This window comes from Aplidium turbinatum, chromosome 5 (assembly GCF_918807975.1).
Source record: "Aplidium turbinatum chromosome 5, kaAplTurb1.1, whole genome shotgun sequence".
Taxonomy (NCBI): Eukaryota; Metazoa; Chordata; class Ascidiacea; order Aplousobranchia; family Polyclinidae; genus Aplidium; species Aplidium turbinatum.
This window is the reverse complement of record NC_137476.1, coordinates 235,732-256,091: the sequence shown is the minus strand read 5'-3', so window position 1 is coordinate 256,091 and position 20,360 is coordinate 235,732. Positions and strand designations below refer to the sequence as shown.

Genomic DNA, 20,360 nt, shown 5'->3' with positions numbered 1-20,360 from the left:
AGAGTGCTTCAAAGCATTCCCCAGAACTGATTGCGTGGCAGATTTCCAAAAGATACATTTGGTCTGTGCTTAGATCTTTGAATTGTCCAATTTTGGCAAATGAAGAGTTTCAATTTTATCAAACAATGCGATCTCCAAGGCTATAAGGTTTGACCACAGAATATCGCCAATTTGACCAATGAATGTTTCTGGACCAGATGTCTTTCCAAATAATCCAAATAGATGCTGCAATGGTAACTCATTGATGGGCAGCATAGGCCAACATATATTCCACTGAATTACATAATGGATATGATCTTCTATTCTAGCAATTACTCCATTACGATTCCCAGTGTTCACTGCTGTCCCGGCACACCCTGTTGTTCGAATTCCATCCATGTTCACATTCTCGTCGATCATACATTTTAAAGTGTCAACTGAACGACCACTTGGTGTTGTGACATGAGAGATGTAGATGTCACCAGGTTGTGTAAGAAAAACGTAATGGTATTTTTTATTTTTCTTCTGTGGTGGTAGTCATCAAAGACATATGATTCATCCTTTCTCCCATCGAAATAAATCGATATAAAACTATTGACGACATGTTGGGTTGGTTTCAATCCAGTACGCCTCTTGACTCGGCTATGTCTCACTTTCCGTGAGTCCAATAATGATGTCTGTGGAGAAGTCTTTTCCTAACACATCCTGCAAAGTAGCAGTGACAATAACAGCAACTGTTTCGTCAGAAACCACCTTTTAATGGGCTTCCATTGCAACACAAGGGATTGAGATGATATTGTAGGCACTACATGTTAAGACACTCTCCATGAAACTCGAATCATTATCGGATAAATAAGATAAAGAGTCAGTTTCACAAAGTTTTTTTGTGGCGTGCTAAACCGCACAACTATTAGAAGTTCACTCACTGCGCAGGATTGCCGGATTGGGCGAAAAAATGAGATAAAATGACAAAAATTTCTGCAACTTTTCACCCAATCTGGCAACCCTGTTATAGAAACAGAAGCTCATTGGGGTAATGGGTTGCTGTGCACAAAACGATTTTAAACTTTGAGGAAATGTTTAGAAGGTAAAGTGGCACCTATGTTCAAATTTATATGATAAATGGAGAAATCGACCCACCCTAACATACAGCATGGTCAAATGGCTGTAGTTTTTAAAAAACCTTCCAGATAAATCTTTCTATGAAAAAGCTGACATTTGTTGTGGGGAAAACCAATTTCTGTCTGAAGGCTATTTCTATGGTGGGAAACTAGGCTGCATAGGCTAGGCCTATTATAAACAATAACCTGTCAACTCCAGAAACTTTGACCTGGAGTAGATTTTACATATCGACGGTCGATATATTCGAACGCAAATAATAAAAATATTCTTGCACTTCACTGCACGAAAGAGCAAAAAGCCTGTGAAAGTTTCGAATTAGATTTTAAGTGGATTTGGTTATATTTACATGTCAAAGTTTAGTACTTTAACCCTTTAAAGGTTGGGGGAGGGCTGTCAATTCAACTTTTTTTTTTATCAACAGTTGTATCTCTAAAACCACTGAGGCTGCGACTACGAGATTTCTTGACTTTTCCTAACTTTTATTTACCTCTATTGAGCTGAAATTTTGAGCGAATAAAGGTTATAAATTGAAAGATATAAAGCATTTCTCAGCACATCCTCTGAAGTATTTCATATTCTGTTTATATGTTATTTTGCATTATTATATTATTTTGCATGAAAAATATAGATTCAAATTGAGATTATGTAAAAAAAAATTTAATCACAACATTGCAATGCATGTTTTTCATTACTCTACCAAAAATGAATGTGTAAACTCACGCTACAATTGCTTTAATCGCAAAATAATCCAAAAGTCATAAGTCACCTCAACATTTCAACGTATATGAGCACTGAGCAGTAGGGTGGTGAAAAAGTAGTAATTTTGGATTTGAGCATTCTCTCGCAGATATTTCTTGTGGAGGTTTGAGAAAACATCACACAAAAAACTTCAGCGATTTTTGACAACAGGAACCTTCCCACTTTTTGAGTTGAAATTTCATAATATTTCAAAAAATCCCTAAAATTTGAAAGTTTTTTTCGCATTATTTAAAGTTGATATAATATTGTAATATTTCTTTTATATTAACTATTAGTTTCCTTATGTGTTTTTCCCAATATGGGGCCAATAGATGCAAATTAAAGTAGGGAAATGAATCATAAAAAGTGTAAAAATCTTGGATTTTTTTTAAAAATTTACCAAAGTCAAAAGTTACAGTCTCTAGTTTTGTATAGGCCAATAATTGCCGCATTCAATAGTTTCCGCGTCGAATATGGGCTCGTCGAAAAGTGCCGCATCGAATAGTCGTTTACCCTTTCGTGATTGTCTGACAATTTGATAGAGACGGTCTTCTTCTTTCGTTTGAGACTAGATCAAATTTCAGGGCATGTGGTGAGTGTACTTCGTCCAGCGTTGCTATACCATGCGTTCCATTTGGTGCCTTGTAGATGGGACATTCGAGAACGACATGGTCAGCAGTTTGTTCCTCCGCGCCGCATTCGCAGGCCGATGAGGGAGCCAGACCTCACTTGTGCATGTTGGAATGGAAGCGACCGACTCCGGTTTGGATTCTGTTGAGCTTGACACAAGTCGGCCGAAGCAGGTCCATACCAGGGGGTGCACCACCGGGTGGGGTATAATACCATGTAGTTTGGTGTCGGTGGCGCACCACGCTGCTTTCCAAGTAACTTCCATGAAGTGTGCTGCGCTGATAGCATGATCGCTGAATGGATGTAGTAATTCAACAGCAGCTGGCACAAAGGGGTGTGCTTTAGTTGCTTTAGTTCATGTAACTTGACTTTAGTTGCCAAGGGGATTCCTGAGGTGGGATGTTGAGTTTTGCATGGAGCAAGTGGTTAGGATCCCCCGCCCGGCAAGCCAGGTGTATGATGGCTCCCTTTCGGCGGAGCTCAGCAGGTTAGATGCCTGCAAGGAGTGGTAAGTACTCTGTTGAAGTTGGGCGCAGGCATTCAGTCTTCAGTCACAGTTCGCAATGCGTCGTTGATTGGGCTGTCGATGAGGCGGGTGTGGGCACTGCGGCACCAGGCAGGGGCGCAGTACTCAGCAATGGAGTGAACCAGAGTCAGGGTTACAGTGCACAAGGTGTCAGCACCTGCACCCCAAGTTGTGCCTGCCAGACGTCTCAGCAGGGCGACGCGATATGTCAGCTTTTTGCGTACTGACTGTAAACGGTATGTGAGTGACATGTCAAGTGTAACCCCAAGGTATGTTGGTTCTGGGCAGGGCGGCAGAATTTTTCCGTTAACGGTCACTTTCAGGTCACGTTTTGCCTCCCTGTTGTTGAGATGGAAGGCTGCCGTCAGAGTTTTACTTTCGCTGAGCTTCAGTTTCTATTGATGAAGGTATCGAGATATGGTCGATTGGTCGTCATGTCCAGCTAAATCCTGGCTCTTAAAATTCTTCAACAATTGTCTGGCCGGTGCAACAATCCCAAAGATCTGGAGAAAATCAAAGATAGTAGCTCTTTTGAAACCCCAAAAAGATCCCTCTTCCCCTAAAAACTATAGACCAATATCACTTTTATGCATCCTCATGAAAGTATACGAACGCCTCATACTAAATAGGATTTCAACGCAAGTAGATGACCAACTTACACATGACCAGGCAGCTTTTCGACCAGAGCGCTCTTGCTGCGGTCAAGTATTAAACCTAACTCAATATATAGAGGATGGATTCGAACAGAAACTCGCCACTGGAACCGTCTTCGTAGACTTATCTGCCGCTTATGATACCATCAACCATAGGGCCTTGCTTCTTAAACTGGATCAAGTCATCAAGAACCCCACAATCAACCAAGCTATTCAATCACTTCTTACAAATAGACGATTTTTTGTTGAGATGAATGGTCGAAAAAGCCGCTGGAGAACCCAACGTAATGGCCTGCCACAAGGCTCTGTCCTTGCACCTATCTTGTTTAACATATACACCAATGATCAACCAAAACCCCCCAACGTACGTCGTTTCATTTATGCCGACGACCTCTGCCTAGCTACCCAATCAAAAAACTTCTCGGTGATAGAAAAGACCTTAACAGGAGCACTCTCCGAGTATTCCACATATTACAAGTACTGGAGCCTAAATGCAAACCCTTCCAAAACCCAAGTAACATGCTTTCACTTGAACAATCATAAGGCTAGCCAAAAACTTATCATCAATTGGGAAAACACTGCTTTACAATATACCCCCTTTCCTGTATACCTTGGCATAACACTGGACAGGACCCTATCCTATAAGACACACCTACTTAAGCTTAAAAAAAAATTATCTGCTCGCAATAACCTTTTGCAAAAGCTGGGAAACTCAAACTGGGGAGCAGATGAGCACACACTGAAGCAAACAGCACTGGCTCTCTGTTATTCGACCGCTGAATACTGCGCTCCAGTATGGGCTAGGTCAAGCCACACCAAAGTAATTGACTCCGAATTAAACCAAGCATGTAGAATCATAACTAGCACACTCCGTCCAACACCAATCTCCGACCTCTATAACTTAGCAACTATAGCTCCACCTTATATCCGAAGAGAAGTCGCTACAAAAAAGGAAAGAGTAAAACAAATATCCGACCAACGCCACCCTCTCTATGAACACAAACTTATTCCAGCAAGACTCAAGTCACGCAAAAGCTTCATCAAAGTCGGCCCATTGGAACACACAAGCGCGACAGCTGCACGACTAGAAATGTGGACTTCTGAGCCCGATAGGACACAACATCCTGCCATCCCAAGTCCTTCCGAAAGTCTACAACAAACTCCCACCCTTGAGAGAAGAGAGTGGTGCTGCCTAAACAGAGCCCGCTGCGAAGTCGGGAGAAATAAAAGCAATCTTTTCCGATGGAAGATGACTCCTGACCCAACGTGTGATTGCGGCATAGACAATCAGACGATGAAGCACATCCTCACCAACTGCCCCCTTAGCCCTTCATGTGATGACAACGACCTCAAAAACATTACAAACAATGCTCTTACCTGGCTCCGACACTGGCGTGACAAGCTATGAATGAATGTCTTGGCTCAACGTCGTTTGTAATGATTGCCAGTCTTTCGCAGAGTACAAGATGGCCAAGTCATCAGCATATGCATATTTGTCAGATGTTGTTGATGGTAGGTCGTGCGTATAGACCAGTGGTTCCCAACCTGGGGGTCGCGACCCCCAAGGGGGTCGCAGAGCATTTTATAGGGGGTCGCGAAGCTGTTGCTCATGCAACAACAAAAGTGAATGTAAATAGGACGAGGTACCATTTCATTCGGATTGCTTGTAGCACAACATTATTGCATCAGTATGCGTCCACTGTGATGTAATAAGCGTGACTGTAGGTCCTACAGTCACGTTTATTACATCACAGTGGACCCATACTGTGTAGGATTCGCTGTAAAAGTGTAAATTGAAACTCTATTAATGAAGTAGCCTTGTACAGTATATTAGACAACAGAGATCAGTCAATACTCGAGATTGCTAAAAAATAGGTAAAGGGAGCATCGTTCCATGGAGAAAATACATTGAAGAGTACATTAACCTTGGCTGTACTTCTTTATTGACCAATGGTGTTGAGAAGCCACAGTGTGTTTTCTGCAATGTTGTTCTTTAGAAATCTACATACCCACAGATTTCTAAGCTGGCTTTTCAAGTATTACTGCCCTTCGCTACGACGTATCTAAGTGAGAGTGGTTTTTCAGCTCTTCTGCATATGAAAACGAAGGAAAGAAATAGAATGGATGTGGAAGACGACATGAGACTGGCTCTGTCTAGCACGCAACCTCGAATTTCACGGTTAGCTGCAGACCTACAAGGTCAACCATCGCATTGATTTGTCAATAAATGCAAGAAAAACATTTTTAGTGCTGCCTTTTGTTGTATTATTTGTTAATAGTATACTTGCATTTAGGAAAGAATATAAGTGGGGGTCGCGGTATCTACGAAAATTTTTGAAGGGGTCCCCAAGACAAAAAGGTTGGGAACCACTGGTATAGACGTTGCAAAGGAGGGAGCATGGCGATCTATACTACTGGCCATCCCAACGTGGCAACAGCCAAATAATGTGGGGGCCTATACGAAATTTCAATTTACCGACTGAGATAAGTGTTACAACATGAAATCAGCAATTTTCATTGGTCAAGTAATGTTTTTTAGCCTAAAAATTGTAAATACAGTGCCAAAACGTAATTTTAAAATGTAATATTATTAATTAAGTGGCAAGAAAGCAGGACAATAGCTACATGTTAAGAATACCATGAGAATCAAGCTATCATCAGAATCAAGGTACACGAAATCAAGAGTGACTCAACTTTCAAAACACTCAGTATGTTAAAAAATTCGTTTTCTAATACAGAAGTATTTGTTTTAGTAATAATTCATGCAAAAACGCCTTTTTTACACCTAATACCTGTTAGTTGCCAAAACTTAATGGGCGCCCACATTATTTGGCTGGTGCCACGTTGGGATGGCCAGTAGTATAGATCGCCATGGAGGGGAGCCAAGACTGATCCCTGTGGGACACCGTTTTTGAGTCGCCGCAGTCTACTTGGTTTTCCGCTTCCGGTGGTAAGGGTAAAACTCCTATTGTGGATGAGTTCCATGATAATTTTGACCATATGCCTGTCAGGGAGTAGGCGGAGTAGCTTATAGACTAGGCCACGGTGCCAAACAGTGTCATAGGCTGCTGTTAGGTCGATAAAAACAGCCCCCGCTTTCTTTTTTGCCGAGAAACTCTCCTCAATATCCTGAGTTAGTAGTGTGACTTCGTCTACAGTTGACCTCCCGTGTCGGAAACCAGCTTGTTCTTTGGGAAGCAGTGGGTCGATTATTGGTTCGACACGAGCGTAGATCAGTCTCTCAAGGATCTTGAAAGGGATGCAGAGCAAGGAGATGGGAGCGATAGCTCTTTGCATCGTCTAGTGGTTTGTTTGGCTTAGGGATTGCGACGATCAGAGATCTTCTCCATACTTTAGGAATCTTGAGGCGGCGCAGGCAGGACAACAGGAAATCGCATAACCATGACTTTAGAACATAACCAGCGTGCATGATAAGCTCTGGACATATCCTACCTGGACCAGAGGCCTTACCAGGTTTTAGGTGCTTGAGGGCAGCATTGAATTTGCTTCGTGAGAAGGAGCTGGAAATGCTCTCCTGGTCGGGTGTGTTGATCTTCCAAAGCTTTGTCACTTCTTTGGTAACAAACCGATCGGAGGTATGGTCACACGGCTTGTATATCCCATTTTTTATTACCTGCGATGCGATCTTATTAGCAGGAATGGGACATTGTCAGGGTGATTGTCTTGATTGTCCCGTAAGGTTATTGAGTGTGCTCCACGTTGTACGGCTTGAGTGCGAGAGATTGGATGGTCTCTCTCCAGCGTTCTTTTCTTTGTGCATCGAGTCTTCAATCAGTAGAAAGAATTGTGAAATTGGTGACTGGTGCATCGTACAAAGTGTGTGGGTTTGATAGAAGACATGGATTCATCCGTGCTGGTATAGCTTCCAAGAATCTGATTCCTGTTGCAGACACAAAGGCGCACTACAGCCAAGCACATTTGTAGATACTGTTAACACTAAAATCAAGTGCTAGTATATTTGTGTTACAATTGAATTAGTGACTGTTGAATCCAGTTGATTTTGCATGACTGTCATTTTATATTCCCAAAACTGATTTTAGAATGCAATGGTATTCGATTTTTGGAAAAAACTGCATGTTTTTTGAAAAAAAATAAAGCAATCGAAACTCAAAACCTAAAAAAACTTGTATTAGAAGCTAGCCAAGTCAGTATTAGTGCAATGTAAAATAGTATATTGAACATCTAGCCAAAAAAAATATCTTTAAAGTTCTATTTTCATGAGCATGTTTTGCATATTTTTCGAAAAAGGCAGAATTTTCAACCCCAAAAGTGGGTAAGTTCCCAACGTCAAAATTTCCGCAGATTCGGTTTCTGGTCGTTTTATGTTGTTCCACAAGAAATATCAACGAAACAAAGCAAAATTTTTGGTTCACCCTACCCTACTGAACAGTCCTAAAATTCTCATAGTTTTAATTTTCGGATATGCTCAGCGTGAATAATTTTACAAAGTGAATCCCAAATTTTGAAACCGTGCCTTAAAATACAACAGAGATATCACTCCTAAAGCATCATCAGAATCGACAGCCTCCCCCCCCCCAGCAAGACTCCAGGTGCCCAACCTTCTTAGGGTTAACCTTTTTGATTAGTAAGTAGGCCTATATGTCTATCTTATCAAAGAAGACGGTTTAAAGTTATCCGTATGTAAGAATGATAATTATAATTAGACTTTAGAAGAATGATATTTAGCCTACTGACGAAGTCATTGTTGTGTCAGTGTGGCAATAGCTGTGCAATACCCTTGGATTAATTTAATCTGGTAGCTGACTCTCCATTTTCTCAATACAAAATATCTGTATTATTGGTACGCCTTTGCGCACGCGTGTAGTCATGCGCACAAATCGAAATGATAACTTTATCGCGTTTTACAATGAAACAGAGACTAAAAAACCGGATGTGGCTGTCTTGCAACATTTTTAGCTTGTTTTAGTAAAGTAGCAAACAATATTTGAACTTTAAACGCCATAATCAAAAAATGACATTCATGTAATACAAGACAATTTTAAGCAAAAAGTAAGTTTGAGAGTAGGGAGCGGTGGAGTGGGGGATTAGATAAAAATTTCAAAAAAACTTACCAAAGGTCACAGAAAATACTTTTGTATCCTAAAATCAAGATTAAAGTTGAAATTTAAATTAACCTTTCCCCTCTCTAGATAAACCTTGTCTAATTATATAACTTAGGCTTATTCCTATATTCTAATATGTCCTTCCAGAAATTCCATCTCGGAGAAAGTGAATGAGTGACTGAGAGACAAAAAACATAATTATTTCACATTCAAACTCATACTAAAATAAATATCACCAAATGGTGAACAAATCGTCCATGACAAAGCAAACACAGTAAACCTACCTGGTCCAAGGATATTCTACGATTCTGCTGTTGTTAAATCCAATTGTCAGGATTAATTCAGCCCATATGAACCGGCCATCACCCAACAAACTTAATGCTAAGCAATATAACCTACAAGCAGTTTCAACTTACCATTGACCTGGTGTTCTTATTGTGCTTTAATTAGAATGAAGCTATGCTTAAGCTTTTTGTTTTTTCTTTCAAAACTTTAAACCAAGCAGCAAATTTCGAATGTTTCTTATTATTCCCTTACAAGCCCCCATTATCCTCTCACAAGCTAACATTTCACAAATAATCTTCAATTTGTTTCACTAAATGAAAAGCTACGAAACTGTTCTTTTATTGAACCATAGACAAGTAACAATAACAACAATAACAAAACAAAATAAACAACATAATAACTCAAACGTTTTCGACACATACGTGTGTCCACATCAGGAATTAAATCTGCAATATACATAAAATGAAAAATTATAAGATAAATTTGACTTTGCACTACAACTGTAACGACACTCCGGACTGAAAAGCACAAACTGAACAAATGATACAAGAATGATTACGAGTAAATTATACGATGGAAAACAGATCACATGAGGTGTAAACTACAGGCATTTGATAAACAATTAGAACACACACAAGAGGAACGATGAGCCACAGGCGAATAACTGCGGGTTGAGAGATGGATTGTTACGTTTGATGCTTAAGGCTTCCACGATCTTAGACTGAAAATCAGATCTGCCTCGAGAGATTATTTTAAAATGGTCGATCAAGACATTGTCAGTGCACGTTTCACTAGAGGCAATGTGCTCTTTAATTGCACTTTTGGTTGTTAAGTGCTCCCCGGCCCTTGTCAACACATATCTGGTTGACATACCAATGTGTGCCTGGTTTGCGTCACGCAAACAACTAAATTTATACACAACATTTGAAGAAAGAGCAAAGGGGGTAGGCGACTTCAGTTGAAAATATTGGTGCACTTTAAATGTTTTATATACAGGACGAATGTCACATGAAATTTCTTTTTTATAAGTTTAGCTAGGTTTATTGCAAACCTTGTTGAATCTTTGCAGTTAAGTTACAGTAAAGTTGTCAGTTGGAGTGTCGTGACAGTTATAGTGCAAAGTCAAATTTATCTTACGATTTTTCATTTTATGCATATTGCAGATTTAATTCCGGATAAGGACACAAGTACGGGTCGAAAACGTTTGAGTTATTATGTATATTTTGTTTTGTGTGTAAAGCATTCCGCTAAGGTTACTTTGTTTTGCTTGTCTATGGTTCAAAAAAGCAAACTCTCTACCAAAGCTTTATTGTGGTTGTTTTATTGCTGCAGAATTGTAAACAACTCATCTTGCAGGTTTCAGGTTCGAGCTTCCAATAACTCCGGATTGAGTGAGCCCAGCGATTCTACACCGGCTCTTCTAATCAAGGGTCTGTTGTTCTATTGATAACAATAATGTGTTTCAAATACAAAAGCACTTTGCGGTGCAGACAGCTTATGAGTTCAACAGAGAACACTTCTCCCTTAAAATTATACTCTCGATAGTTTAAAGGCTTGCAGGAAATGCAGCTCTCTATTGTAAGGTCATTGATGTTGCGGACAGGGATTGAACCTATAACTTCCAACGTATTTTAATGTTTTGCTGGCTTGTAGCTTATTAGCCCTACAAAAAAACTTCTTATTTCCTTCATAATTTATTGGATCGTGCTTCAAACATCACAAGTAAAACCACAGACACATTTTAGTGATAATAAGTTTATTTTGTCGTAGACAAAGGAATGGATGATATCTCGGGAGCAACTACTGACGACGGACATGAAGGTTTTATGGGCAGCACTGCCAATAATTGGAGTAATGTCATACGGGAGGATCGCGAGCTTTCAAATTTTTGCGAAACAAAAGCAAGCTGTGACGTCAAATACCGAGGCCCTCCAACTCCACCAAGAGACGTACAGTGCCTGAACGTAAATATCACACACAGCCTTCATCTTGTTCTTCAGTTCTCAAGCTTCTAAGATAACGAGATGGTTTAAGATGATGAGTTCTTGTATAAAATTGTGTGGGCTTCCATGGAAATTGTAATAGAATGACGCAACATCCACCGATCAAACCACAACGACCACCTCTTGTGGTCGTAAATAACACGGTACTTGTCTGGTAGAATATGGCACTCAAGAAACACTTTGTGAGATATAACTGGTGGTCTACTGATGACAATTGTTTGCAAACAATAAATTATGGAGCGTATGTGACGGAGGGGAAGTGTAGCCTAAATGCAATTTACTTTCCTTTTTTTTTTTTCTTCTATTATTGTCTTGTAACTAAAAAGTAAACAAGCAGTTTATGTTTCAAACTAATTTAAAACAATTGAAGAGGACCAGGCATGAAAAGAAGACGTCATACCTGGAACTTTAAATGTTACCACGAAGACGTCATCACACAAACATACAGGAACAGCTTGCATTGTCGGAACAATCTGCAATGTTCTTGACCGCATTGGAAGAATCATCTTCCTTCTCTTACGCAGGCGAAACGAGAATACATCGAGATAGGTTGGACACCGCCTGCGAAGTCCGGAGGAGAGCAAGTGAAGTATTTCATTGAATATCGCAATCTTGCTGACGATATGTGGCACGTAGCCAATCTTGGACCAATCAGGTGAATCCAACACTCACAGTTACAATTGTGTGACGTAATAAAATGAATAAGTTACAATTGAACGTTTTGCAGCAAAAGTACTTTGTTATTAGTGTAATGGTCTATGTCAGGGGGCAGGAACTTTTTAATGTAAGAAAGCCACGAAAGTTACATATTTGGAAATGTATTTTCATAAGGGCCATATAACGTTGTAATACTTAGCACAACTTACATATAGTGGCGGCTGGAAACTTGCGAAAGTAGGGCTGCGTCTTCTCTGAAGACAAGAAAAACAGCGGGGGGTCTGGGGTGCTCCTCAACAAAAAACAACATTTGGTGCATCTTGAGCGTATTTTCAGCTGTAAATTTTTATAAAAAAAAAACGAAGAAATTATAACACTTTAAAACTTAATGGATTTCCCAAGAAAATGGCAGAACGGCACACTCATTTCTCGACCAAACGTCGCGTCAAACAAAGCAACAGCAAAACTTACAACAGTTTCACCACCATTCCATACATACAGGGAGTTTCTGAGTCGATAAGGCGAGCACCGGAGTTAAATTCGCTATGAAACCGTTTCGAACTAACAGCAATAAGACCCAACCCCTTTTCACAATAAATGTGGTGTTTTTTATGAAATTTCGTGCAATGATTGTAACGCAGTTTACTGTATATTGGCCAAACTGAACTCCGCATAATTTCCCTCGTCAAAGAACATCACAGAGCTGTCAAAAATATGGAAGATGAAAAGTCAGCTCTTTGTTCACACATGCTAAAAGGTAATCACATAATTAAGTGGTCAGAAACAAAAAATTTGAAAAATGAAACAATTTATTATCATCGCACCAAGGCAGAAGGTTGCTTCATCAATATTACGTTAAAACAATACAATGTACTCAATCGGAACGATGGAAACTATTCATCATCATTTTGTTCCTTCCTCGTATGGATACAATGCGCCATTGTTCTCGACCATGAGCTGTGCGTACTGCACATTCTTAAGTTAATTTTGTCCATTTTGTGATGTTTGTTGTCCAAATCATTCTTGGTCTGCCTTCACTTCTTTTACCGTTCATCTTCTCTTCTATTAATGATCTTTGTAATGAATTTTGCCTTATTGTGTGTCCGAAATACTTCAATTTTCTTCTTTTGACTGTTTGTAAGAGCATTTTGCTTGAAATCTATTACAGAAAGCTTATAAATCGTTATTGTCTTGACACGCAGGCTTCATGTCTACTTGAACACAATTGGGAGCAGTATTGTAATTTAATTTCGTCTCGAATTTCTGTTGGTCTCCACTGCTTCGAATTTATGTTCAATGCTGGAAGTTTTTTACGTAATTTAACGTGGAATGTAATCGCTCACACATCTTTTGGCCAACCTTTAAAATAAACTGTGCTTCATATATTTTAAAGTGTGTTTCATTATGCCCGTCAACTGGGCTAGTTTGGCTTCCCAGTTGCGGGAAATGTTTGGCAATTGCGGGTTTTGATAGTGTTGATTCTTTCATTTCGTATTGTTTCGAATCGACTTCAATAGAATATACATTTAAACAGTTTTTTTTTTTTTTTTTTATTATTATCTTTATCCTGCATTGCGGGAAAGCGCACTTGAGCGCTATGCATCTTTGTACGCCTTCCGACGTACACCTGACCCACGCTGCAGCTGACTGCAATGTCTGTTTCTGGTTGTCTACTCTACTTATGACTGAAATTTGGTACTACCATGGCGATCTATACTACTGGCCATCCCAACGTGGCAACAGCCAAATAATGTGGGGGCCTATACGAAATTTCAATTTACCGACTGAGATAAGTGTTACAACATGAAATCAGCAATTTTCATTGGTCAAGTAATGTTTTTTAGCCTAAAAATTGTAAATACAGTGCCAAAATGTAATTTTAAAATGTAATATTATTAATTAAGTGGCAAGAAAGCAGGACAATAGCTACATGTTAAGAATACCATGAGAATCAAGCTATCATCAGAATCAAGGTACACGAAATCAAGAGTGACTCAACTTTCAAAACACTCAGTATGTTAAAAAATTCGTTTTCTAATACAGAAGTATTTGTTTTTAGTAATAATTCATGCAAAAACGCCTTTTTTACACCTAATACCTGTTAGTTGCCAAAACTTAATAGGCCCCCACATTATTTGGCTGGTGCCACGTTGGGATGTCCAGTAGTATAGATCGCCATGGGTACTACCCATTACTCGAAATCGATCACTGGGTAGAGGCAATTATCGTAAAGTTTCTTGCCCAGAGAAACAACAGCAAGTGCGGGTGGTTGGAATCGAACAATCGAACATGCAGGCTCTGGACTGCGAGCCCAACGCGTATACTATTTTCAGGGAAAATAATCTTGTAACACTGACAATGCCCGACAATGCGCCTGACAATGAGTACTTATAGGCAGTGGCTCCGAGAGGGGGGGAAGTCGGGCCAGTTTCCCCCCTAGCAAAACATTGTAAAGGAAAAACGAGTAGTTTTTTGTTTTTGTACTTTTGAGGGGGGCCCATTTTTAGTACTAAAGTAAAAATGTACGTACCAACTAAATAATCAACAAATTCTTAAATGAAGTGCGTAGTTCCAAGTATTTCTCACTCATTGTAAATGTCACTCTCGATGCTTCTCATCAAGAACAAATCATTTTCGTGTTATGATAGGCGATGTTGAACACTAACAGCTTCAAGACGTAAAATCTGAAGCTGAAATGATTTCTGTATCACTGAACGGTTTCGATTGTATTGATAGTTTCAACTTGAAAACTGGTGCTGTTTTAGCTAAGCGGGAACTATTTTTGCTTGACACCTGAACCTTAACTTCAAAATCTGCGTTGGCCAGGCATAGGATGTTGTATCCAACATAAGTTATCTGGGAAAGTTAAAGGTATCAGTCCAAGCACGATTAAAGAAAGTAAATCCTGTATATTTTTTGTTTATGGATCATCATCAGTCGTCATCTCTGCCTGCAGCAGATTGCGCATCATCATGAGTTATTTGCTTCCAAGAGTGGCGATTTTGAGCCAGCTCTCCCATTGTCGCCAAGTTGAGTCCGGTCCACGATTGGATGTTGTCTTGCCATCGTTTTGGTTGTCTGCCGCGTTTTCTTTTTTCTTCTACTTTTCCTTCTGTGCAAACTTTGCTGATTCCGAATTGTGATCTTTTTGTGTGGCCGAACAGTTTTAAAACTTTTGATTTTATTGTTGCTGCAATTGGATGTAATTTTGTCATAGTTAAAAGATCTTCTGTTTTCGTGTGGTCAAGTAGCCTTTTGGTGGTCATGCTTTACATGATGTGATTTTGGAAGGTATAGTGAGTTTTTTCTTTATTTGAGTTTTTTGTTTATGGATGTTATTGTTTGGCTAAATCTAATTGGAATTCATAATGTTGCCTACAGACAGCGTTGTTCAAATGTCTTATCATTTTTGGACTGATTGATTATCTGTAAGATTGTGGCATCTTTAAAGTTATAGCCCAGTCAGAGAAAAAATTCTGAAAAATCTAAAGAAAGCTGTCCTATCATCTTGCAAAGAAAATTGACTTCGAGAGGGTAATCAAGACGTGGTGCAGTCAAACCCAATGCTTTACATTACCCTTTTGCAATTGAAGCTCTAAAGACATTTCTTAAATGCATCAAGTTGGAACCAACAAGAGCTTGATCGGAAGCTGAGTCAATGCTAAAGTAGCCTACAACTAGTAGTTTTAAATTTGTGACTGCTTTGCATTATGTGGATTACGGTCCTAAACAAGATTCACTGATGAATTTAATGACATTAAAGGAAGATGTAATCTATATAAGAGAAAGCTGAGAAGAGTAGGCTACTACTCGCAAGCTAAAGTTGCCTTGGCAATTATAAATTTAAAAAAAAATGATTTTCTTTTTCTGAGGACAGAACGCTTTTATAACTCCACTTAACTAGCTGAATCATTCGAAGGAAATGTATTCTACCGTACATTGTAAAGGATTCGATAGTTGTTGGAATTGACAAATGTATCAACAAACTCAAACATATCGTCGATGAGTTTGAAATTCCATGAAAATTTCATCGTATGTCTGTTGTGCAGTTGCGGGCATGTGGGACAAATTTAAACCATTTGTAGGCTACAACAATGACATTTTTCAAGACATTTTGGATGAGTTGGTACTTTTGACAGAAAGCCACACAGCAAACTTCAGCTGCAAACCAGAACGAACCACCCCATAATCTCTACACAAGGAATTATTGATTGCAAATTTCGAAAGGTTTTTCCAAATAGTTTTGTTATGATTTTTTTTGTGTTCCAATAGCTACCTCCAACGGTTGCGCTTTGAGAACGTGGTTTTAGCAATTACTGAAATTTGTAAAGAATAGTTTGCGCTCTAGTAGGCCTATGACTCGAAACGGATTGAAAAGCCTAACTATACATGTTGTGCATCAATTCAAACGTCGCAAAATTTTATTATTTGATGCTGCGATCCGTAACTTTGCATTGCAAAAAGTCCAAAAAGGGTTGAATTAAATCAGGGATGTCCAGCCCACGGGCCAACTCCGTGTGGGAAAAAGTTTGGACACTCCTGAATTAAAAGCTTGGTTGAACTATTTTCGTTGCCTGTATTGTGGTTTACAAAGCTTTCTAGACAAAATAGTTTGCCTCAATGGCATTTTTGCTGCAAGTGTAATCCAGTGATTATTGTTGATTTTTACATTGAAGGAAGTTCTTTTCATGCTGAGGAAAGTAGGCTAGGCTAATTTCAGCTTAACACGAACATGCAGCGCAAGATACAAATTAGTTGTATATTTGCTAAAAAATATTATGGGGCCCATTTTTCCTATTGTTTCCCGACCAGTGCTGATTTCTCTCGGAGGCCCTGTTTATAGGTACCCTTCTTTGGTGAAGTAGGCTAATTGAAATATAAAGTGTCTCTTTCCAGGTACACTCAGTGCCCTGTAGAGGAGCTAGAAGAGGGAGAAACGTACATGTTTCGAGTTAGGGCGGTCAATAAATTTGGCACAAGCCTCTTTTCTGAGCCAAGCAAACCTGTTCTAGCCAGTGATGGAATAAGTGAGGAAATCTATTGTCGTTGTTTTAAATTTGTCATAACATACAATATTGCATGCACACTGAATTGTTGATGCATTGCGGTTGCAATGCCTTGTGGAAGTCAGGAATATCTAAAGAAGGGGATACGAAGGCTTTTATTACGTCTAACAATAGAAGGGCTTTTATTTATCGTAAATAATAATCTGTGTTTATCGTAAAATGACAATTGGCACCGATGGTAGTTTAATAAAGCTTGCTATGATAACCTGCATTGCGCTATTAGAATCAGGTCTGGATATTCACAGCATGGTCATGGTTGCTTGTTAATTCAACTACCCATATACTTGCTTTACATCTAGCCTACTGCAAAGACAGTTAGCAAATGTTACGTAGAGCATATTTAAAGAATGCTTGTTAAAATAAACAGTAGCTAACTGCTCTAGGCTGCTGTTGAGCTGAGTCGAAGTCTGCCTCGCTTTCTGACCTAGTCTTGTTCTGAAACGATCCCTGTTCCATATCTAGAAAGCTAAAACCTCAATTGCTAAGGTATTACCTTAGCAATTGAGGTTTTAGCTTAAAATAAACAGCTTACTGGTAACTTTTCAACTGTCTTTGTAAACAAGTATTCTTTAAATAGCCTATGCTTTACATAACATTTGCTAACCGTCTTTTGTAGCTCATTGTACCAGCTGCAATACAAAACTTTCTCTAATTTAAAAAAGAACCACATGTTTAAAGCATTACAAACTACCGCCCTGGTAGTGTCATGAGAATAAGGCAATCGCTGCGAGCCTTCATATCCCCTTCTCTAGATATCCCTGGTGGAAGTACAACCGGTACTTTAAAATAAAGTGTCAAAAAGAAGCTTTAAATGTTAGGCCTACCACGCATATTCTATGGAAAACTTGGCATCGCAGCTGTAACTACAGGTAATCAACTAGTAGCGGAAAAGCATTGACTTCTCTCTTTTGTAGTCAAGTGAATTACTTTTTAGAACCCCCATCGTGGTGGGGCGGCGTTCAAGGTTTGTTCCGAGTGGCTGAAGACAAAGGCAAGCCATGCGTGACAAAGAATTCTATCAAGGTTTGCTGGGAAAGTCCCTCCACTGACGGCGGTTCTGACGTCACTGGCTATTACCTGGAATAGTGAGCTATTTGCTGCTTTACAATAAGTTCATTCTCAGACTGAATCTTTAAAATATGCCTAAGCGGTAAAAACCAAATTTATGTTCTCCACATAATGGCCCTTGGAGCTGCTATAGTAACCCACTAACCATGAGCACTAAACAATGTCTTAAATTGTTTCCCCATTTTCACTTAAATTTATCAAAGTTGACACAGCGTTTCTGTCAGACGTTCAAAATGTTGTGCTTTTGTTGCTTTCTAGGCAGCTGGAAGCAGCTTACTCGATGACTGATATAATTATAGTCTTTACTGCTTCCTGTTCGTTGTGAAATTTAGATTGCTATGGTTCTATTTTATTTACATTGTATATACTTGTACCGTACTACTCTCGCAACAGACAAAATAAAAGTTTCTTTCTCTCTCTCTAGTTTCACTTTCTGTTTTCGCACCATGATCAAAAGTGTGCTAAAAATCATAATGATTGAATTATGACGTCACAGCCGACCTTGTGGAGGAAAGTTTCGACCCGTGAATAACAAGCCTTTCAGTCAACGCCATTTCACGGTTGACGGATTAAACGAGGGAGAGTTCTACCAGTTCAGGGTGAGAGCATGCAATGTGGTGGGGTGTGGAGATTGGAAGGTGATGCCAGGGAGAGTGAAAGCTAAAGACTCCGGTGAGACGAATCTTTGCTTTGAGTTTCCAATAAAATCTACTGTCAGAAGGTTTAGACAAAAGTTAAGGTGAATGCTTTATGGCATTTAATGAGTCCTGCTTAACAAATGACATGCGCCTGCTATCAAAATTGTGAATCTTTCACACCATTCATTCATATCTTGCCATAATAGTTCTGTACAATTTAGTTACCAGCCATCCAGTTTCGTGCTCAAGGAGGGGTGGGGGTCATCCCCAATTGAGTTTAAATCGGATTTAGTGAACAGGTATTTTTGTAATGTAGTAATTACAGCCAAGAAATTATCTGTGATGGAAAAATAAGTTAAAGAATTTGGGTAAGGTTAGGTAACCCTAAAACAAGATTATATTTGTCAAAAATTTTCTGGGGGCACGCTCCCCACACTCCTTTCAAACTTTAGGGCCTGACATAGGCTTACCTTCATTTCTGGCGTAAAGCAAATGTTGGTTACGCCTTCCTAATTATGCCTGTCCTAATTTGGAGATGGTTTTGCCATTCCAAATTTTTGCATCTGGTCACCGTGTTTCAGAAACACCAAGCGAACCGTATGAAGTCACAATTGAAAAATTGGGCGATGATTGCGTTTCTCTGACGTGGATAAAGCCAGAAAGAATGGGAGATGGGAATTTTATTGGATACCTTGTTGAAAGGTTGGACAGTTTTGGATTTCTTGTTTCATTTGTTTGCAATTCTACATTTTGTCTACTTCCTGTAGGATATCATTGTATTTCATTTTAGATGCAAGGAAGGTTCTGATTTGTGGATTCCATGCAACAAATTACCTGAAGAAGTAGAAGATGAGCACTATTCAGTTTCTGGTCTCATCAATGGTAACAAATGATTAAAGAGGAATATAAAGCAGCTAATTTCAAATATAATCATCATACAGTTTCATTTTTATTAATGTACTGTCTAAGGATGTTTAGTTCAAGCTCTACACTCACATATTTTTCTTCTTCTTATGACTCTTTATCTTCTTTGTCACTCCAAAGGTCGAGGAGCTCTACCGTTTATCGCCCTTGAGCAGTGACGACGACTCGGTCTAAAACAGGGTTGTCCAACCCGTGGCTCACGGGCCACATGTGGCCCGTGAGAAAGTTCTGAGTGGCCCTAGCGGTATTTTTCGAAATGACTTATATTATCAACTTAATCGCCTATGTAATTTATGACGAACTTACATTCCGAGAAATTGGCATTTATCGTTTGCTTTCTTTGTCTATTACTCTATAGTCTCTAATGCAGGGGTGCACAAATGTTCAAGTTAAGTTCATTGCATCACAATACACATTGTTACGCATCACATTTTCCAAATTGTTACGTCCACATCTTTTGCACACAATCGTACGTCGTGCTTCAAGAGTCACTCAGTCATTAATATTTCTTGCTTTGCTGCTTCATTGAGGTGCATGACTGTGATATCAGAGACTCGCACAAAACGCATTTAGTAGTGAAATACCTTCTGCATTCTGCAGTAATATGAAAAATACGTCTCTTAAGAAAATTATCAGAGGATTCACAGATTGATAGTTTTCCTGACCTTATTAATCGGCAGCACTTACTTTTGCGAGCAAGATTGTTCGCCGATGAACCATGTCAAATCCCCTGTGAGATCACTAATTTCTGACAGCCATATGGAAAACTCGTTTCGCAATGCTACATTGCCATCTTACCACATATTGCCAAACTTGTTAGAAAAAAAAAGTACCAAACTTCACATTGTAATGTCGACGTGTAGTAAAAACTTTGTTGACTTTACTATATTTTGTTATGTCTATTGTTCTTGTAATTATAAAAGAGGATAATACACATTTCTAAGATTAGAATTTTGGTGTGAGGGTTTATCAGAAACTATAAGAGAG

The 20,360-nt window shown here is 39.2% G+C and overlaps 1 protein-coding gene across 1 annotated transcript in view; it reads left to right on the top strand.

Moving 5' to 3' along the window:
• LOC145770143 (uncharacterized) overlaps nt 1-20,360 on the top strand; it is a 79,972-nt gene that overhangs the window by 30,511 nt on the left and 29,101 nt on the right. Inside the window, exons 15-22 of the mRNA XM_082581729.1 lie at nt 10,374-10,447; nt 10,788-10,981; nt 11,545-11,675; nt 16,574-16,704; nt 17,678-17,828; nt 18,308-18,483; nt 19,031-19,151; nt 19,240-19,331. Of these exons, the coding sequence (XP_082437855.1) occupies nt 10,374-10,447; nt 10,788-10,981; nt 11,545-11,675; nt 16,574-16,704; nt 17,678-17,828; nt 18,308-18,483; nt 19,031-19,151; nt 19,240-19,331 (1,070 nt within the window). The remainder of the gene's footprint in view (nt 1-10,373; nt 10,448-10,787; nt 10,982-11,544; nt 11,676-16,573; nt 16,705-17,677; nt 17,829-18,307; nt 18,484-19,030; nt 19,152-19,239; nt 19,332-20,360) is intronic.